The 19063-nt window shown below is 44.4% G+C and overlaps 1 protein-coding gene across 2 annotated transcripts; it reads left to right on the forward strand.

Moving 5' to 3' along the window:
- The first annotated feature begins 4801 nt into the window (after window positions 1–4801).
- On the forward strand, window positions 4802–18634 carry usp30 (ubiquitin specific peptidase 30). Of its 2 annotated transcripts, none has more exons than XM_017709291.2 (13): window positions 4802–4927; window positions 6672–6781; window positions 6864–7043; window positions 7395–7498; window positions 8254–8352; window positions 8498–8543; window positions 9640–9734; window positions 10018–10077; window positions 10488–10574; window positions 11778–11858; window positions 12440–12662; window positions 13492–13600; window positions 15508–18634. In XM_017709291.2, exons 1-13 carry the CDS (start codon window positions 4857–4859, stop codon window positions 15755–15757), a joined length of 1515 nt encoding a protein of 504 aa, XP_017564780.1. In that variant the 5' UTR covers window positions 4802–4856; the 3' UTR covers window positions 15758–18634. The 2 variants fall into 2 exon arrangements, with proteins under 2 accessions (XP_017564780.1, XP_037387734.1); XM_037531837.1 differs by having other exon boundaries at window positions 4831–4931.
- The last annotated feature ends 429 nt before the right edge of the window (window positions 18635–19063 follow it).

The raw sequence follows: 19063 nt of genomic DNA on the forward strand, positions 1-19063 counted from the left end.
CAGAGGAACGCCCACATCCCGCGCTCTGATTGGTTACTTTCCACAGGCGGCTGCTGTGATTGGTTGATATGATTTTGGGCAACTCGGAGCAGGACTCGCTGCTCTGATTGGCCCACTGCGGTTTAACCCTGTACTGTGCGGCGCTGCCACAATTCCTTTATCTGAGTTTGACTAAAAAGCAGTTACACAGAATCTGGGTTTAGATATTTAAGAGTGGAAAGAGGGTCTTTAGCTTTTAAAGGACAAATATTGTTTGATATCACACGATCAGGAATGTTTTATCTTGGTGTTATTACCATACATTCCAAATACCAGCTGAAATTATACGAATATCCTCTATTTGTAAACATTTGGTCAAACATTTCAACAAGTAGCAGTTGGATTTGTTTGTTCTTCTTTCCGATAAAAGGATAAAAAGATGGTTTTAGAGAAAAAATAAATTTTATGGTGCTTTTTTTATATATATATAGATTTTATGGTACTGTGGTACAATTGTGCATTGTTGCCAAATGGCAACAATTTACCAAGTAATTTACCAATTTGGGGGCAGTCGTGGGCTGGAGGTTAGGGAACTGGCCCTGTGACCGGAAGGTCGCCGGTTCGATCCTCAGCATCGACAGTCCATGACTGAGGTGTCCTTGAGCAAGACACCTGACCCCCAATCGCTCCCCGGGCAGCGTGGATAGGGCAAGTGTGCCCCCTAGTGTGTGTGTGTGTGTGTGTGTGTGTGCCCCCTAGTGTGTGTGTTCACTAGTGTGTATGTGGTGTTTCACTTCACGGATGGGTTAAATGCAGAGGTGGAATTTCCCCATTTGTGGGACTAATAAAATATAAACACAAGAATTTTTGAATTTTTTTTTGTAATATTTTAATTTTTTTTAATGTAATTTTTTAAATGTAATTTCAAATCACAAAAAACACATTAAAACATTTACGTAAAAAAAAAAAAAAGTGGTTGTATAGTGTGGTGGGTAACACCTCTGCCTTCTACTCTGCCTTCTGCACCCCCCTACACCCCCCCCCCCCACGCCCGTCTGGGTAAGCACCCTACATTATATCAGTCCTTGGGCAAGACTCCTAACACTACCTTTACCTACCTACGTAAATCTGTACATCTGTTGTAAATGTGCCTACCAGTGTCTTCCATCAGTGCACAACAAGCCTGTTTACTCTCTAGAAGTCTCAAGATTGAACAGTTTAAAGAATAGAAAAATACCCTTCTGGTGGTGTCGCTGGAAGGTGGGAGGAGCTTTTGTTTTCTGCCAGCTGGCAAACGCAGAAGGGAGCCAGATAGTTACCAATAGGAGGCTGAATATCCAGACCGTATTCATTAGCCATCATTTCCTCGTCGCTGTGGGTGAGATTCCCGGTGTTATATCTTTGACATACACGTTGGATAGAGAGAGAAACAAAGAGTGAGACGATACAAAATCATGAATTTTGTGAACGTGGTGAGGCTGAGAGATGAACTGCTTCTTTAAGTCAATTGTGTCTATTTGGCTGGGTCTCAAATAGCTCCCTGTTCCCTACCTAGTGCACTGTTTCCGAATTAAAACATTGGATCCTGCACTGAAACAGTACAAACAAATAGCCTTTTGGGATTAAGCCATGTGTGGAAAATTCCATACCGGAGAAATAATGAAGAATGTAAGTGTAGATGCTGGGATGTTAGAACTTATCTAGCGCGATAAACAGGGAGGATTGGCTGTTTGAGATTCAGCCTGTTTCATTATGCTGTAGCCCCAGCTCATATACACTAAGCACAGGTGAATACCGTGACCTGGCCTGGATGGGATCGTTAGTAACGACTGTAACGACGGTGTATTTACAGTCTGAGGCCGCTGGAGGACGTGCTGAGCCGCTAAGACAGGCCGAAAGCTTAATACATCACGTTTGGCTGTAGAGGCCTCTGGCTTCATGGCCTTTGTAGTGTATGGTTTTCTGAATGGTTTTAGTATCAGCCTTTTGCTTTTTCAGCTGCTGCTGTCTGATCTCAGCAGGCCACATAGCAGCACCTACCAGGCCAAAAAACCTTGATGATGGCAAACTGTGCTCACCCTGCAGCCGCTAAAGGAGAGAAACACTCTTAAAAGGCCCACAGCCTGTTTCCCTAACACTGTATCCCCTCCGCCGCCCCACCAGGTCCGTTTATAGCACTTGTGTGGTTTTGCGTACCAAACAGCTGCTGCCACACTAGACATTTGTGGTGAACCGGGTGACTGAGGGTGGTCCAGACCACTTGTGACAAGAATCCTCTTTCGCTGCAGTTAGCAATCTAGCTAACTGTCTGGCCACAAACAGTAAAAACAAAAAGTGAAGATAATGATCTCAGATAATTACACACTTATGGTAGCAGAGCGTTGTGTGGATGACAACAGCGGGAGCTGTTTGCTAACTTGCCTACTGCAGCCCGGGAGGAATATATGCATAATTACAAAGCCATTTCCAAAAAAGTTGGGATGCCGTGCAGAATGTAAATAAAAATAAAATGCGATGGTGTGCAAATCATTTAAACAAGAGATTTCATTGAAAATAGTGCAAAGACAACATTTCAAATGTTGAAATTGACTGTTTTTTGGGAAAATAGTTGCCCATTTAGTATTTGATGCCAAAAACATTTCCAAAAAAGTTGGGACAGGGAAACAAAAGGCTGGTAAAGCTGTGTAATGCTAAAAAAAACACCTGGCGGGTGACTGGCAGCAGGTCAGTAACATGACGGGGTATAAAAAAGCATCTCAGAGAGGCCGAGTCTTTCAGACGTAAAGTCCTCGCCACTCTGTGAAAGACTGTGGAGGCAGATAAGAAAAGAATAACGCTTTTTGCTTTTCCTTTACGGTACATAATATGATTAAAAGATTGAGAGAATCTGGAGAAATCTCTGTATGTGAGAGACAGAGCCAAAAAACAGCATTTGCTAGCCGTGATCTTTGGGCCAGCAGGCGGCACTGCATTAAAAACATGATTCTGTAGTGGAAGTCACTGCACGGACTCAGAAACACTGAAAACCACTGTCTGTGAAAACTGTCACTGCTTCCATGAATGCTAAAAAACTCTAAAACACAAAGAAAAAACGACATCAACAGGATCCAGAAATGCTGCCGCCTTCTCTGGGCCTGAGCTCATTTAAAATGGACTGATGGGAAGAGGAAAGTGTCCTGTGGTCTGATGAAATTCTTTTTGGGAATCATGGACACTGTCCTCCGGGCGAAAGACCGCTCAGCTTGTTATCAGTGCACAGTTCAGAAGCCAGTTTTCACGATGGTGTAGGAGTGCATTAGTGCACATGGCATGGGTGACGTGCACATCAATGAAAGCAGCATTAATGCTGAACGATATATACAGGTTTTTGGCAACATAGGCTGCCATCCAGATGACGTCTTTTTCAGGGAAGGCCCTGATTATTTCAGCAAGACGATGTAAAACCACATTCTGCACGTATTATAACGGCATTGCTCTGTATTAAGAGAGTCCGAGTGATGTTAAAGAAGAGGTGATGAAACACAGCGGTAAACACGCCCCCATCCCAAGTTTTTTGGAAGGTGGTGTTGGCATCAAATTCAAAATGGGCAGATATTTTTCAAAAAACAGTAAAACTCCTCGGTTTTAACATTTGATATGTTGTCTTTGTAGTATTTTCCTTAAAAATGTGGTCTAAAGGATTTACATTCTGCACAGTGTCCCAACCTTTCTGGAAGTGAGGTTGTATTTATTTATTTATTTGTGACAGCAGAGTGATGCGCTGTGGTCTGAAGCAAAAAGTCAAGACAACCGGTGCTGCTGGAGTCAGTTTGGTGCAGCTGGGGTTAGCCAATGAGCTAACATCACAGTTAGCAGGGTGGCTAACTCATCCAGAGTAAACAGGAAAATCACCCAAATGAAGATAATAACACAGCTTGGTGTATCAGTCTCTCTTTGTGTGCTTACTTATAGACACTGGGGAAGAAATGTTAAAAGGTTTTTGCCTAGACAAGCATGCTAATATTATTTTGATCATCCTTTTAAGAGAGCTCAATAACACTGAGATCAATAACTGATCATCACATTGATTTATCAGTCTACTCAGGCTTTAGTAGAGCTCAATAACACTGAGATCAATAACTGATCATCACATTGATTTATCAGTCTACTCAGGCTTTAGCAGAGCTCAGTAACGCTGAGATTAATAACCGATCACATTGATTTATCAGTCCACTCAGGCTTTAGCAGAGCGATTAATCACTGATCACATTGATTTATCAGTCCACTCAGGCTTTAGCAGAGCGATTAATAACTGATCACATTGATTTATCAGTCCACTCAGGCTTTAGCAGAGCGATTAATAACTGATCACATTGATTTATCAGTCTACTCAGGCTTTAGCAGAGCGATTAATAACTGATCACACTGATTTATCAGTCCACTCAGGCTTTAGCAGAGCGATTAATCACTGATCACATTGATTTATCAGTCCACTCAGGCTTTAGCAGAGCGATTAATCACTGATCACATTGATTTATCAGTCTACTCAGGGTTTAGAAGAACCCTTTATGGTGCTATATAGAACCATTTGAAAACGGTTCTATGTAGAACTGTATACAACACATTCTCTATCAGTCTGGAGAACCATTTAAGCATGCAATGGTTCTAGATTCTAATCAGAATTATTAACTTTGTTAAAGAACCCTTGAAGAACCTTTTTTAACACTGTAGAATAAGTGCACACCAGCTGAACACCAGCTAGGAGTGCGCACTAGCCAAGTGTTCTAGAACGCAAGTGCGTGTATTGGAACGCGTCCCCCGGCCGTGTCGTCAACGAGCAAGAGGCCCGTGGAGCAACAAGCGTGCGGCGTGTTTACAGTTCCGCCGTGTGGAGGAAGATGCCCTGGTGCAGACAGCAGGCCGCAGACGAGCTGGTCCGGGAGTTTCTGCGCTCAGGGTCCTCCGCCAGGTCGGTATGTGAGACGGAGAAGCGTGTTTTAAAAGCGGGTGGTTTGTTCTGCGTTTAGTGCGCGGAGCCCCGGCGAACGGAGCTAACCCAGCAGCTCTGACGCCGCTCAGTTCAGACACGGCGGGGGGATTTGGGTCAGGAGGCTCGGAACACCGACAGCTCCGCTTATGGCCCCACAGACCGCTGGGGTCCGTGAAAGCGTCGGAAAACTCGCTGGGGCTCTTTATTTAGACGAGGCTTAAGTCAGCTTCCTATTCTCCAGCTCCTTGTTCGAATTTTCCGTTCCACCTTAAATGGTGCGGGGGCTACATTCAGGCGCCCTGGGCTCCTCAGTCTAACAGCTGCGCCATTTAAGGTGGAACGGGGAAATTCGAACAAGGAGCTGGAGAATAGCGCAGTAAACATTAATGGTTCTCTGAACACACTACCCAGGGTTCGTTTGGAGGAACCGGCATTTATCTTAGACGGTTTGTCTTTGTTTACAGCAGGTTAGGCCTGGGGACGTTAGCACGCAGCCCAAAAGGAGCCGAGTAACCTGGTGGCTAGTTTACCTTAACCTTACTTAGGTTACTTAAAGCCCAAATCCTACAGTTTTCATTATTATTTTATTACTATTTTTACTTTGAGGTCCACTTATGACTTTCATGTACCCAAAATCAGTCATGCCTCATTTTTCCTCTTTATCCTACAGAATGAGCTGTTTTTTTTTGTTGTTGTTGTTGTTTTTTTTGCTTGCTGTACCTTTAAGACTGATGCATATGTAAATGCGCTCTGCCTGATTGGCTGTGCCTCGTTCAGAAAGCAGTCTGAAGGCTGAAACGCTCCTCATAACTTCAGCGCGAGTGGGCGGGGCTGAACGGTGACGTCACAAACCCCGAATTCTAACAGTTAGTGTAGTACAGTCTGTGGGCTGTATTAACAGTGTTTACATCCTGCCTGAAACGGGGAGGAACCTTCGGTTTTCCCTGATATGGGCCCTTTAAGGACACTTCCGATGGATCAAATGAGATTTAGCCTAGTGCTTTAGACTGAAATGCTCCCAAAAGGACAAGAGTAGGTCGAGGGTTTAGTCATTATCTGTTTAAAATAACAGTATTTTTTGCTTTAAGATGAAGTTTTAGGTTAATTTACTAAGTTAAGTAAAAGGTTTTAGCCCAGGGTTTGGTCATATAAGATGGTTATCAATCAGACGGCTGTATAGAACGTTCTATAGCTGTTGTTTAATCCATTGATGTCCAACATGTAAATGTAGTACAAAATGTATCAGAATTATATGAATATTGGGTCAAAAATACTTAAAAGGTAATCTGCATTGGACAGAGTTTGAGGTGTGTGTGTGTGTGTGTGTGTATGTATGTATGTGTGTGTGTGTGTGTACAATGTAAAGGGTAACCTGTATTTTCAAACGATGTTTTTCTACTTCATACCCGTCGAGAAGCGGCGTATGTGAAAAAAATGGGATATTGTTATTGACCCACAGTTTCTGTGTAGCGGCAGCCCTGAAACTAATGCATGATATGCAAATGCAGTTTTTGTGACCTCACAAATCAGTGTGTTCAAAACAGGCTGTGGCTGCAGCTTAGATTCCACCTATGGACTGAGGAGAGATTAAAGTCTTTCACAAAAGGCGGGAGATTGTGGTTTTCCGTGATATGGGCCCTTTACTAGCCGGCATATGAACAGGGTGACGGAATCTCAAGTGCGTCAGGTTTGGGTGAAAATCGTCCGTCTGTTCTGTTCGCAGGAATAAGATGATGAAGAACTGGGGCGTGATCGGCGGGATAGCCGCAGCCATGGCCGCAGGGGTGTACGTCCTTTGGGGCCCAATCACAGACAGGAAGAAGAAGCGGAAAGGTAAAGAACCCAGCCGTCGTTCTCGCGGCAGTTTCTGTGGAACCTGAAACCGATAACCTTTGGTTTGTGGTGTTCTCGGTAGGTATGGTGCCCGGGCTCCTGAACCTGGGCAACACTTGCTTCATGAACTCGCTGCTGCAGGGCCTGGCCGCCTGCCCGTCCTTCATCAGATGGCTGGAAGACTTTAGCCAGAGCAGCGTCAGTCTAGCCAGGCCAGAGACGGACACTCGGCTGTCTAGAACCCTGCTGCAGTTGCTTAAAGGTACAGCCTGTCTGTCTGTCTGCGTCACTGTCAGGTCTACAGCTGCGCTGGCAGTCACTAACCACTAATCTCTGTCTGTAGTTCAATGGGCTTGTGTAACGGTCCTTTTGTGCCATGTCATTTTTGTCTCTGGTCACATATTATATCACATTTAAAAGGCAAATGAATTCAATTTGATCAAATTAAATCTTAATCTTCCATTAAAATGTCGTCACTTTTGTCTGGGTTTAAAACGTCTCCTGGATCTTGATGAGTTAGTCATAAAAACGGTCTTTGATTTTATGGGATGAGGAGATAAAACAGGCTTTTGAATCCACTCTTGTTCTTCTTTGTCTGCCTTTTGCTGACCAGCTCTGTCCAGTCACGAGCCTGTGGAGGACGACGTGCTGGACGCTGGATGCCTGTTAGAAGCTCTTCGGCTACACAGATGGCACATTAGCTCCTTTGAGGAACAGGTGAATTTTGAGACGGGGACTGTGTAAATAGTTCCCCTCGTCACATATGAGCACTTTAAAAAAAAAAAAAAAAAAAAAAAAAAAAAATGATATTAAAGTAATCTTATCAAACCAAACTATGCCCTTCACAGTGAAGCAGTATCGTTTGTAAAGAATTGCAATTAATTCGGTTTAAAAGGTCGTTGCCCTTGTTTTATAAATGGTCAAATATTGAGAATCCTTTCCTTTATTCAATTTCCCATGAAAACAGCCATTAAGCGCGACTTCTTCAGTATTCAGGAGATAGATGTAAGATAATTCTCTTACGTGAGGAAAGAGAAGGTCAAAGAAAATTAAAGGAAGAAACGGGAGTGTCCAAAACGAGTTTAAAAAAAGGACTAAAGCTACAAAGAAAGTGGGGTTCCTAACAACCACCTGAAATGCCTGGTAGACACCAAAACTGTAGATAAACAGCACTTAAAGCTTTCGTCTTCGAGAGAGCGGAGAAAATCAAGCTGCTTCAGCTCTGAAAACATCCACAGGTGTTTCTGTCCATCCTTTGCTTTTGAAGACTGCTCAGCAACCAACTTCTAAGACTGAACTTTGGAGGTATGGAAAAATATCCCTGCAGGTTTCTTCAAAGAAGGCAGTTTGGACTGGAAGTTCGGCGCGCTCAGATTTTTGCAGGGTTGTGATATGCAGATGAACACACAGTGGTACACTCATGGTTTCTGTGCATATGGGATTGATTGATTTATTCATTTTTCACTTCTCAGGACGCTCATGAGCTATTTCACGTCCTCACCTCCTCGCTGGAGGAGGAGCGCGGCCGGCGGCCCAAAGTCACTCACCTGTTCGACATGGAAACGCTGGAGGTAACACCCGAGCACAGTCAGTCGCACCGCAGTCTGATTACTTACGCCGACTGTCACACCGGGCCATTGTTCCGTTCTCTAAACGCATGACGGTAATTTGCCTGTTGTGGGGAAACTCACTCACAGTTGATGCTTGCTGTTGCAGAAGTCTGTGGAGTCCAGTGAAAAAACAATAAGCTGCAGGAGTCGAGGTGAGCGCCTTGTTTAGTTTAGATTTTAAAGGGAAAGTTTGGCAGGAGTGAAACGTACTCAGTTTTACTCCATTACTGCAAATTTATTCGATCAGCCAAGACATGTTGGGTGTCTGAATTTGCTTTGAGGCTAAACGATTTGGGGACAGTATCTGATTGTGATTGTTCTGACCAGCATTGCGACTGTGATTTAAATTCTGCGTATTTTCTATTAATTAAAGATCCAGGCCTACCTAAAAACCATAAGACAACATTGTTTTTAAATTAGTGATTGCGCAATGCAAAGCACCTGGCAACTCCCTTACAACCACCTGGAATACTATAGCACCCATGTAGCAATACCCAGGCAACCACCTGGAATACTATAGCACCCATGTAGCAATACCCAGGCAACCACCTGGAATACTATAGCACCCATGTAGCAATACCCAGGCAACCACCTGGAATACTATAGCACCCATGTAGCAATACCCCTGCAACCACCTGGAATACTATAGCACCCATGTAGCAATACCCCTGCAACCACCTGGAATACTGTAGCACACCATGTAGCAATACCCAGGCAACCACGTGGAATACTGTAGCACCCATGTAGCAATACCCCTGCAACCACCTGGAATACTGTAGCACACCATGTAGCAATACCCAGGCAACCACCTGGAATACTATAGCACACATGTAGCAATACCCTGGCAACCACCTGGAATACTATAGCACACATGTAGCAATACCCTGGCAACCACCTGGAATACTGTAGCACCCATGTAGCAATACCCCTGCAACCACCTGGAATACCATAGCACCCATGTAGCAATACCCCTGCAACCACCTGGAATACCATAGCACCCATGTAGCAATACCCAGGCAACCACATGGAATACCAGTGCAAAACTCAATAAGTGAACCTCAGACACCAAACACGTCTTGGCTGATTGACATGAGGGAGAGGAATGGTGTCAATTTCATTTTTCCCCTAAAAAATTCCTCTAAACTTAGTTGAACTCTGTTACCATCACAGTTGAACCAAAAGCACTAATGTAGCCAATGTTTTTTTTTTTTTTTTTTTTTTCTTTTTTTTCTTTCCTTGTGTCGTCAGGACCGCTGCATCCTATTCCCAGCCTCTGGAGGACTCAGCATCCTTTCCATGGACGCTTAACAAGCTACATGGCCTGTAAACACTGTGAGCGGCAGGTATGTTACACGGTTTATATTCTCCTGGGATTCACCTCCCACAGATTAGGAGATTACAGCAGTGCAGTGTTTATCAGGCGTAAGTGTGTCTTTAACTCTGAGAATAACGACTCGGAGTCTTCAGGACTTCATTTGCGTGAATGAGTAGCTTTTTAAAGGATATTCCAAAAAATATTCGGGATCTGGATTCAGGATGTTTTTGAAAAAGTCAGCGTGGTGTGGAAACATTGTTTGTTGGTGTGTTTATAGAAGGTCATTAAACATGCGCTGTTGTTGTTCGCAGAGTCCAGTGCGTTACGATTCGTTCGACAGCCTCTCTCTCTCCATTCCTGCCGTTCAGTGGGTAAGCAAAGCAGACCTGTGGTCACTTGCGTGAAACATCTCGTATGTTTTGGCCTTAAAGGAGTGGCTCAGTGACCACTCTTACCCCAGATTTAGTCGATCAGCTGAGTTTGGTGTCTTTCAAACACTAGGGGTCACATCTGTTTTGCAATTGTGTCCCTAAAACTTCACATCCAGTGTCCAGGTCCAAGCCACGCTGTGTCCTAAACCACATCGACAGGTCTCTGCTGCCTTTATAAAGACCTGGACACTAGAAGAAGTTTGACATGTACTTACTATATATATATTATATCAACTACATCTTGGGTAAGGGGAAAGCTGCTTTACCTGTACTTTAAAGGAGAATCTTCACAGATAACTGCATAACTCTGCCACTTAGATCAGATGTGATAGCAGTGGTTTGTCCTCCAGGGTCGGCCGCTCACTCTGGATCAGTGTCTTCAGCATTTCATCTCTTCTGAAACCATTAAGGAGGTGGAGTGTGAAAACTGCACCAAGGTAAGCTACCAGTCTGATTCACTGAGTAAACACACGACACACTCTGACCCGTTTACACCTGACGATGTATTTAAGTATCAGGACTGGACGTTATCCGTGATAAAGTGCAGGCGGAAATGCAACCAACACACATTTAAAACATCTTTATCCGCTCAAATCGATTCAGTATCTCGGTCACATTCGACACTCAAAACCCCTCCCAGTTCTGTGACTCCTCCCTCTGCTGTTCTACATAGGGGATAAAGAAACAACCACTGGACTGCCACCTCTAAACCGAGACATCACTGCTCCTTCAGTTTAGCTCTTTATTGGAGTTACTCCTGAGCTTAAAGGGCCCTTATCATTGGAAAACCCTTATTTGGGAATAAAACAGTTTAAGCCCTGTGGACAAGTTGGGGGTTAGGTGTCTTGCTGAAGGGCACCTCAGGCGACCGAACCACTGATCTTCTGGTCACAAGGCAGGTTCCATGACTGTCCCCATGCCATTCCCTCCCCAGTACGGTCCGTATATGGAAAGTGCGAAAACAGCCCGTTTTCTTCGTCAGGGTCGCGGGGTTGCTGGAGCCTATCCCAGCAGTCTTCGGGCGGAAGAATACACCCTGGACAGGTCGCCAGTCCATCGCAGGGCAGACAAACACACACTAACACACTCACACCCAGGGGTAATTTAGCACGTCCAATTGGCCTGACTGCATGTCTTTGGACTGTGGGAGGAAACCGGAGAACCCGGTCGAAACCCACGCAGACACGGGGAGAACATGCAAACTCCACACAGAGAGGACCTTGGCCGCCCGGTCGGGGAATCAAACCCAGGCCCTCCTCGCTGTGAGGCGACAGCGCTACCCACCACGCCACCGTGCCGCCCGTTTTCAATTCATGGTTTTTGTGATGTCATTAAAACAGCAGGTTAGCCCTGCGCACTTTCACTGAAGTTATAAGGAGTGTTACAGTGTAGAGTGCTTTTTGAATGAGGTACAATACAGGCAATGACACCTGTCAGCCTTAAAGGCAACAACAAAGACGGCTTGTTTAATTTTAAGGGGTAAAAATGAGTTACAAAGATTTAAAATGTGGCTCTTTAATATATTCCTATGTGCAGCGCAGTATGGTGGCGTCACATCACCGTTTTCTGTTAGATGTATTTATATGTATGTTTGTCTGCTGTAATTATAACAAGGCTCTTTCTCCGTCATGCATGTGCAGACGCAGGCCGGCGAGGTGGTGAACGGACAGGTCGTTGAGAGCCAGAGGACGACGTTCATTAAGCAGCTTAAGCTCGGAAAGGTGGATGTGCCTCTTGGTTCTCTCCATTCACAACAAACTATTCTGGGTCTGTCTGCTCTGTGCCAACTGGGTGACGGTTAACCTGCGACACATTTAGAGTAAAGAGCGCCTCTTAAATGCTCTCGTCTGCTCGGCTCAGTCTAGACCGGTCAGCTCTAAATCAGGACTTTGGTTCATTGCGTAATCCGGATTGACTGAGTCACATTTAGCCCCCTAAACTGTGGAGTTATAGTTTGTGTTTGATCTTGATTTATTGTGAAATAACTATGAGTTACTTAATAATTACTATAAACGATTCAGTGTCTTCTCTTCAGTAACTACCATGGATTATTGTAAAATTCTTTAAATAATTCTGCGTCTGCTGCGTATCGTTCAGTAACATCTGTGAGTTATTCAGTACTTTCTTGTGAATGATTCAGAAATTAATTAATAAATTAAATGAAACAAATTATTTAAAAAAAAAAAAAAAAGGCTTGGTTAAAGGCCATGTGTCTGATTTAGTGTGTGTGTGTGTGTGTGTGTGTGTGTGTGTGTGTGTGTGTGTGTGTGTGTGTGTGTGTGTGATCTGTCCTCCTCTCCAGCTTCCACAGTGTCTGTGCATCCACCTGCAGAGGCTGACCTGGTCCACTGAGGGCGCTCCGATAAAGAGACAGGAACATGTTCAGTTCTCTGAGTATCTGAGTATGGACCGTTATAAACACTGCAGTGCAGCTCAGAGGCTCCAGAAGCCCAGAAGAGCCCCTAAACCCAGCAGCAGCGACGCGACAGGAGACTCGCACGACCAGACCGTCGTCAACGGTGTCGGTGAGGGTCGGCGAAAGAGACGCAGAAAGCTTTAGTTCACTTTTTACTTTATGCCAAAGTGGGATGTTTCTGCACCGCCGGAAACGTTCCTCTGCTCCACAGCCCTGTGCAGGGGGCTTTATGCCTCTCTAGCCCAGTGTTTCCGGTCCTGGATGCCCACTGACCTGCACTTTTAAGTGCTTTTCCTGCTTTAACACAGCCACTTTAACTCAGTGATGGACTATTAATGAGCTGATTGGTTGAATTAGGTGTGTTAGCAGCAGGGAAAACACTACAAAGTGCGGTGTGGTAGACCTCCAGGACCAGAGCTGAGAAACACTGTTAAGTGATACTTTTTTGATCCCACAACCGGGGAAATACCACCTCCGCATTTAACCCATCCGTGAAGTGAAACACCACATACACACTAGGGGGGAAGTGAGCACACTTGCCCGGAGCAGTGGGCAGCCCTATCCACGGCGCCCGGGGAGCAGTTAGGGGTCAGGTGTCTTGCTCAAGGACACCTCAGTCACGGACTGTCAGCCCTGGGGATCGAACCAGCAACCTTCCGGTCACAGGGCCAATTCCCTAACCTCCAGCCCACGACTGCCCCCAATACCTGGCATTTGGCAGGTACAGCAGCTCCAGAGAGTCCCATTGTATTGGTCAGTGCTTATTATGGAGATTTAGTGGACCTTAAATATCAAAATTCACTCTGTTTAGATACTTTGCAGCACATAGTGCAGACTGTGGGCCTCCATTGTGACTAGGGTGGGTACAGAGACTCGTGGTAAACTGTGTCTGTAATTCATTTTTAAAAAATTATCATTGAACTCTGTTTTACTTTCAGACCCAGAGCATCACAACAACAACAAACCTCTCACAAACGGAGCCTTCTCGTCCGTCTTCATCCGTTCTCCTGGACTCGGTCCTCAGCTCAACCTCACATATGACTACAGGTAATTCAGACGCTTATATGGTGCAGTAGAGACCCAACAGGCAGTTCTTGTTAGTGCTGGTGTCCATAATGTCACCTGGAAAGCGGTTATTTGGAGATTTTATATTAGGTCTGGGATTTGTGGCCTAAAATCTTATCCCATGGATTTTTCCCTTTCAGTTGACATATGAAATTGTCAAACGTCATCCTCTATTGGACAACGTTGCCTCAGGGCAACAACTAATTTTCCCCACTTTACAGTAACACTATACATATTTAAAGGCAATGATGAGGTTAACAATAAAATAGTATCTTAATATCTAGTATCTTAGTTAGTATCTCATCTTTTTTTGTCGAAATATGTTTATTGCCTAGAAGCAACATTGTGGAATGGATTTAGCCAGTCAAAGCCAAGTCTCACCACTTCAGGGAACAAGGCTCTATATCATTTTTCTCATTATTTATTACTATTATTAATAATAAAACATTTAATGACTAAGTAATCAGGTATATTTTATGCAAGAAAGGTTAATTGAATGTTTTAAATTGCTCTCATAATGCATGCAGTACAGGGTTAAAAGAAACAAAAGGTTTATTCTGGTGTAACATAAAAAATATTGTGTTCAAAAGTTTGGGCACCCTTGGCCACATGATGTTTTTTCTGTATAAATAAGTTGCCGTGTCCTCTACAAAGAATATTTTATGCTGTATTTTTTCTCCATATGTGAAATTCTGCAAGTAAATACTAGTACTGCACTGAAATGTGTGGAAAATGCCGCAGTTGTTCCCTGTTTAGAATGTGTTCATTTACTTTCGCTTGGAGAACATGTCATTTGATTTGGGGTGTTCAAACTTTTGCATATGACTGTATATGTAAACATCCCTGTACTCGGCTGACTAACTCTGCCAGCGGGGGCTCCTGGTTTGTGCTGCTGTGAGTGAATGGCTAGACTTCCTCCTTTCCTTGACGCTTTCGAGTTTCGCAGTGCTACATTAGCTGAGCCCAGTCCACTGTTGGGCTAAGTTGGAAGCTTAAATGCATCATAATTTTCTGCTTATTTAAGATTTGACAGGAAATCCACTTCTAGACTGTTTTATTCAGAATACTTTTTATTTCACTGCTTTTTTTTAAATTAAACAGTAGTTTTTGCTTATTTGAAGATGCAAGGAGTAGAGGTCGTAAAGGTGGATGACTTCAAATATCTTGGGTCAACCATCCAGAGCAATGGACAGTGTAGAAAAGAGGTGAAGAAGAGGGTGCAGGCAGGATGGAGTGGGTGGAGACGGGTGTCAGGGCTGATGTGTGACAGAAGGATAGCAGCAAGAGTGAAAGGGAAGGTTTACAAGACAGCAGTGCGTCCTGCTATGATGTCTGGTTTGGAGACTGTGGCTCTGTCTAAAAGACAGGAGGCTGAGCTGGAGGTGGCGGAGATGAAGAAGCTGAGATTTTCGTTGGGAGTGACCAGGATGGACAAGATTAGAAATGAGCAGATCAGAGGGACGGTGAAGGTGGAGCAGTTTGGAGATAAAGCCAGAGAGGCCAGGTTGAGATGGTTTGGACATGTGTTGAGGAGGAATAGTGGATATATTGGGCAAAGAATGTTGGAGATGGAGCTGCCGGGCAGAAGGAGAAGAGGTAGACCTCAGAGAAGGTTTATGTATGTAGTGAAGGTGGACATGGAGATGGTTGGTGTAAAAGTAGAGGAGGCAGTGGATAGGGCAAGATGGAGGCAGATGATCTGTTGTGGCGACCCCTAAAGGGAGCAGCCGAAAGAAGAAGAAGAAGAAGTTTTTGCTTATTGAAGCTTGTGTGTTCGTGGGTTGAGGGGTTGAAAATAAATGTGCGCCATTGATATCAAAACAGTTTGACTTTGTTATTTATGTCTCATAAAACGAATACTAAACTCGACTGCGCTCCTGTTCCTCCAGCTCGTCAGAGTACCTGTTCCGGTTGACCGCTGTGCTGGTGCACCATGGAGACATGCACTCGGGCCACTTCATCACGTACCGCCGTGGACCGCCCTCCCCCCGCAGCCCCTCCCCCTTCGGTCTCCAGTGGCTGTGGGTGTCGGACGACTCGGTGCGCAAAGCCAGCCTGCAGGAGGCGCTCTCCTCCAGCGCGTACCTGCTGTTCTACGAGCGCGTGCGGAGCCGACCCGGCCTGCTCGCAGAGGAGTAACTGCAAACCTGCCGATTGGCCACTTTTACTTCGCGTACTGCTGGGAATAGTCGTACCAAAACAAGGCGCAGCCGTGGGGCCGGCGATCTGCCAAGGAGCTGATTTAAAACTGTTTTTGAAGGAAGAATTGAGGCCTCACGCTGCACCTCGTGGTGTCTTTCGGATAGAAATAGCATTACTAGCACCACATGAGCACCAACTTGGAGCTCCTCCTCAGCGTTCACAGTGCAGAGACCATGGTCTGCTTTCATGGTGTTTCCCCGGCCACCTCTGTTTGTTGTGTAGGACCCTAGAATTTCCTTGAGATTGTGGGCTAAATGAAGCGCATCAAAGCAGAAAGACTGCTGAAGAAGGGAAATTCCACTGATTTTTCTTTTTTATTTATTTTTTCCCCCCTCATTTCTGCGTAATCAAACGGCTGAGATGGGAAGTCAGTCAGAGTTGTTTGGTGTGAAGTGGTTGATTTGTCAAGGCTCTTTACAGTGGTGGTGATAGGAACCAGGGGTCACCGTGACTACATCCAAAACCACCAGTGAGCCTACAGTCTTCTGAGATTTATCTGGAACGTTGATGATGGTAAAACAGAAATAGGTTTTCTCTGGGGACTATTTAGCCTCACAGCACCTTACATGTACCCCTCCACCATGAATGGATTAAAAAAAAAAAAAAAAAAAAGGGTTTTAGACGGAAGTCTTCAGTTTCTCAGAAATCACCGTCTCCTGTAAAAACTTTTTGTGAGGGAGCTTTTAGAGGTGGACGTCTGGTTCCTATCACCACCACTGTGAACAGCTCTGACTTTACATCTTGACCATTTCATTATACTGGAGTTTTGGATAGTCGGTGGAATTCCCCTTCAGACGTTAAGTCGATTTAGGATGTTCGTGTTGCTGCATTGTTTTAAAAACAGCCCACGATTTCTAGCTGCTAATGAATTGTGTGCTTTAGCATGCAATGGTAGAGTTAAACGACGACAAACCAGCCTTCTTTGGCGATGTTGGTACTCAGTGTTGGTGGAATGACTTCACGGACCATCCTGATCTGGACCAGTAGCCTTGGGTCGTTTTAGAGTTAACCACCGTCGATTTCCTTGTACAGCTGTCTGTCAAACCGTGTCATAATCATTTAGCAGAGCTGCCAAGGATGATCGCTCCTTTCCTTCAGCAAATAACCAGTGGACTTCTCTCTGTCGGAGAGGCGAGCAACTGAGTGCATGTGTGAACCTACTTTTGCACATATACTGTGTGGAGTTCTTAGTGTTTGACTTTCCCCCTGTGCCAACTTCTAGTCAGGATACAACTTTAAAGGGCAATTCCACTCATTTTCTGTGTAATTCAGTGGTTGAGATGTTAAATCATTGAGTGGTTTGATGTTACATGGTTAACTCTGTGGAAACATAGCAAGTCACAGCCGTGGTGATGGGAACCAGGGGTCGCGATGAGCCCATCAGCGAAACCCTTCTAAAGCTGCTCTATGTACGACTTGATTTCTTGTTCAAATTGAAAGAAGTAGCATTTCTGAGTCAGGAGGCTAAAAACAGGCAAAATGAGATGTACAAGTCGCCGTTTGAAGTCCGAACCCATTGTAAGTTTTTGCGTATTAATGTCACACGCACAGCCTCAAAAAGAAGGTCCAGCTCGATGTTTAGGTCTCAAATCCACAATCCATTTTATACTGATGAAGAAGATTTGATGACCGTAGTAGATAATTCAATGACGTCGTCGGACGACACGTTTTTCACCGAGTTTTGACTGAATTCTCCTTCACTTATTAGATTAATCCGCTCAGCGAAGGGGTTTAAAGCACAGCCCACATTAGTGTTCTTCCACACGTTGCATGCAATTACACACTTCCACTAGAGGGGTCTCCAAATGCCAAAAGCTTACATGTTGCAGCTTAAAATTGGGACACTGTTTCTTAGCGACCTCTTTTATAGCCTCTTGTCAAAATAATAAAATAGGTAAAGGTTACTTTAAGTTAGCCTACAAGCTACTGTTGCTCTAACCGACTCTTATTAGACTGAGATCTGAAATTTTGCTAGTTTTTTAAAAACTTGGACAGAACCAGAAAGCCTGGAAGCTGCAGCACGGCTTTATCGTTTTAGCAAACATGAGGAGTTTAGCAATCGCAATGCTGCCTTACTCTGCTTTAGAATGTTTTAAAGCCGGACGGTGTGTCCCTATACTGTCGTCAGTCCGAACGAGCCTAGAAACTACATGTAATGTTGAAGATAGCATAGTAGTTTCTAGGTAGGTTTCTGGGGACTATTTTGCCTTGTAACTCACTGCGTGAATCCCTCCACCATAAATGTTTTTTTTTAATATGTATACGTAAAATAAAAGATATCAGTCAGTGAATTAATGTCAATTTCATGTAGGACCTTTCTGTGAGGAGCTTTTAGAGGTGGACGTCTGGTTCCTATCACCACCACAGAGGACAATTCTGACTCTGCAAGTTTCTCTAGAACAGAGCGTTTCACACCAAACCATCCTGGACGACTCAGATCTAAACATCTGATAGATTCCACTTTTAGTCCTTTTAAAGAAGCTGACTAGATGAGAAGAATCTATGCCTGTTGTTCGTAGTGGACCGTTTGTCAAAGCCCTTCGTTCCAGGGCTGTGTCGACTACCGCGGAACCAAATATTGTCTGTCCAGTAATCGGACCCGTTCAGGAGAAGCCCGCGGCCGTGGCGCACGTGGGCACACCATGTGCAGTACTGTTTGAAGAGTAAAACCACATTGTATGATAATTGTACGTTAAGCCATTTGCACTGAGATCTATTTTTATGATGACTTGTTGCCGCGTGTATGATTGTAAGAATGGATTTTGAATGTTTTCTCACATTTAAATTATGCTTAATAAATTTCTGCAACTGTAAGACCTGAATTCTTTCTGGAGTTGAGCCACACAGTGCCGTTTTGCGCGTCACGTTACTGAGAGTAATTTTGAGATGCTAAATTATAATTGCGAGAATATAACAGAAACTCAAAGTACGAGATAGCAAATGAAATAATCATGCAATTATAAGTTCTAATTATGTCAGAATCTCACTGTTACTAGATAGGAAGTCGTAGTTGTGAGATATGAACTCACTGTTAGGAGATAGCAAGTCGGTTTTGGGAGATCAATTGCTACCTTAAATCCACTGCCACCTTAAATCTCCAGCTATTTTAAGTTATTGCTGACTTTAATCCACCGCTCACTCCATTACTTATGGCGTGAAGAGTGGATTTGAGACCCACCCGTCACTTCTACGTGGCCAACTGTATAGAGCTCCCTCGCTAGGGCGCAGGGAGCGAGTGTTCGA

The sequence above is a fragment of the Pygocentrus nattereri genome, chromosome 20 (assembly GCF_015220715.1).
Source record: "Pygocentrus nattereri isolate fPygNat1 chromosome 20, fPygNat1.pri, whole genome shotgun sequence".
In the NCBI taxonomy this organism is placed as follows: domain Eukaryota; kingdom Metazoa; phylum Chordata; class Actinopteri; order Characiformes; family Serrasalmidae; genus Pygocentrus; species Pygocentrus nattereri.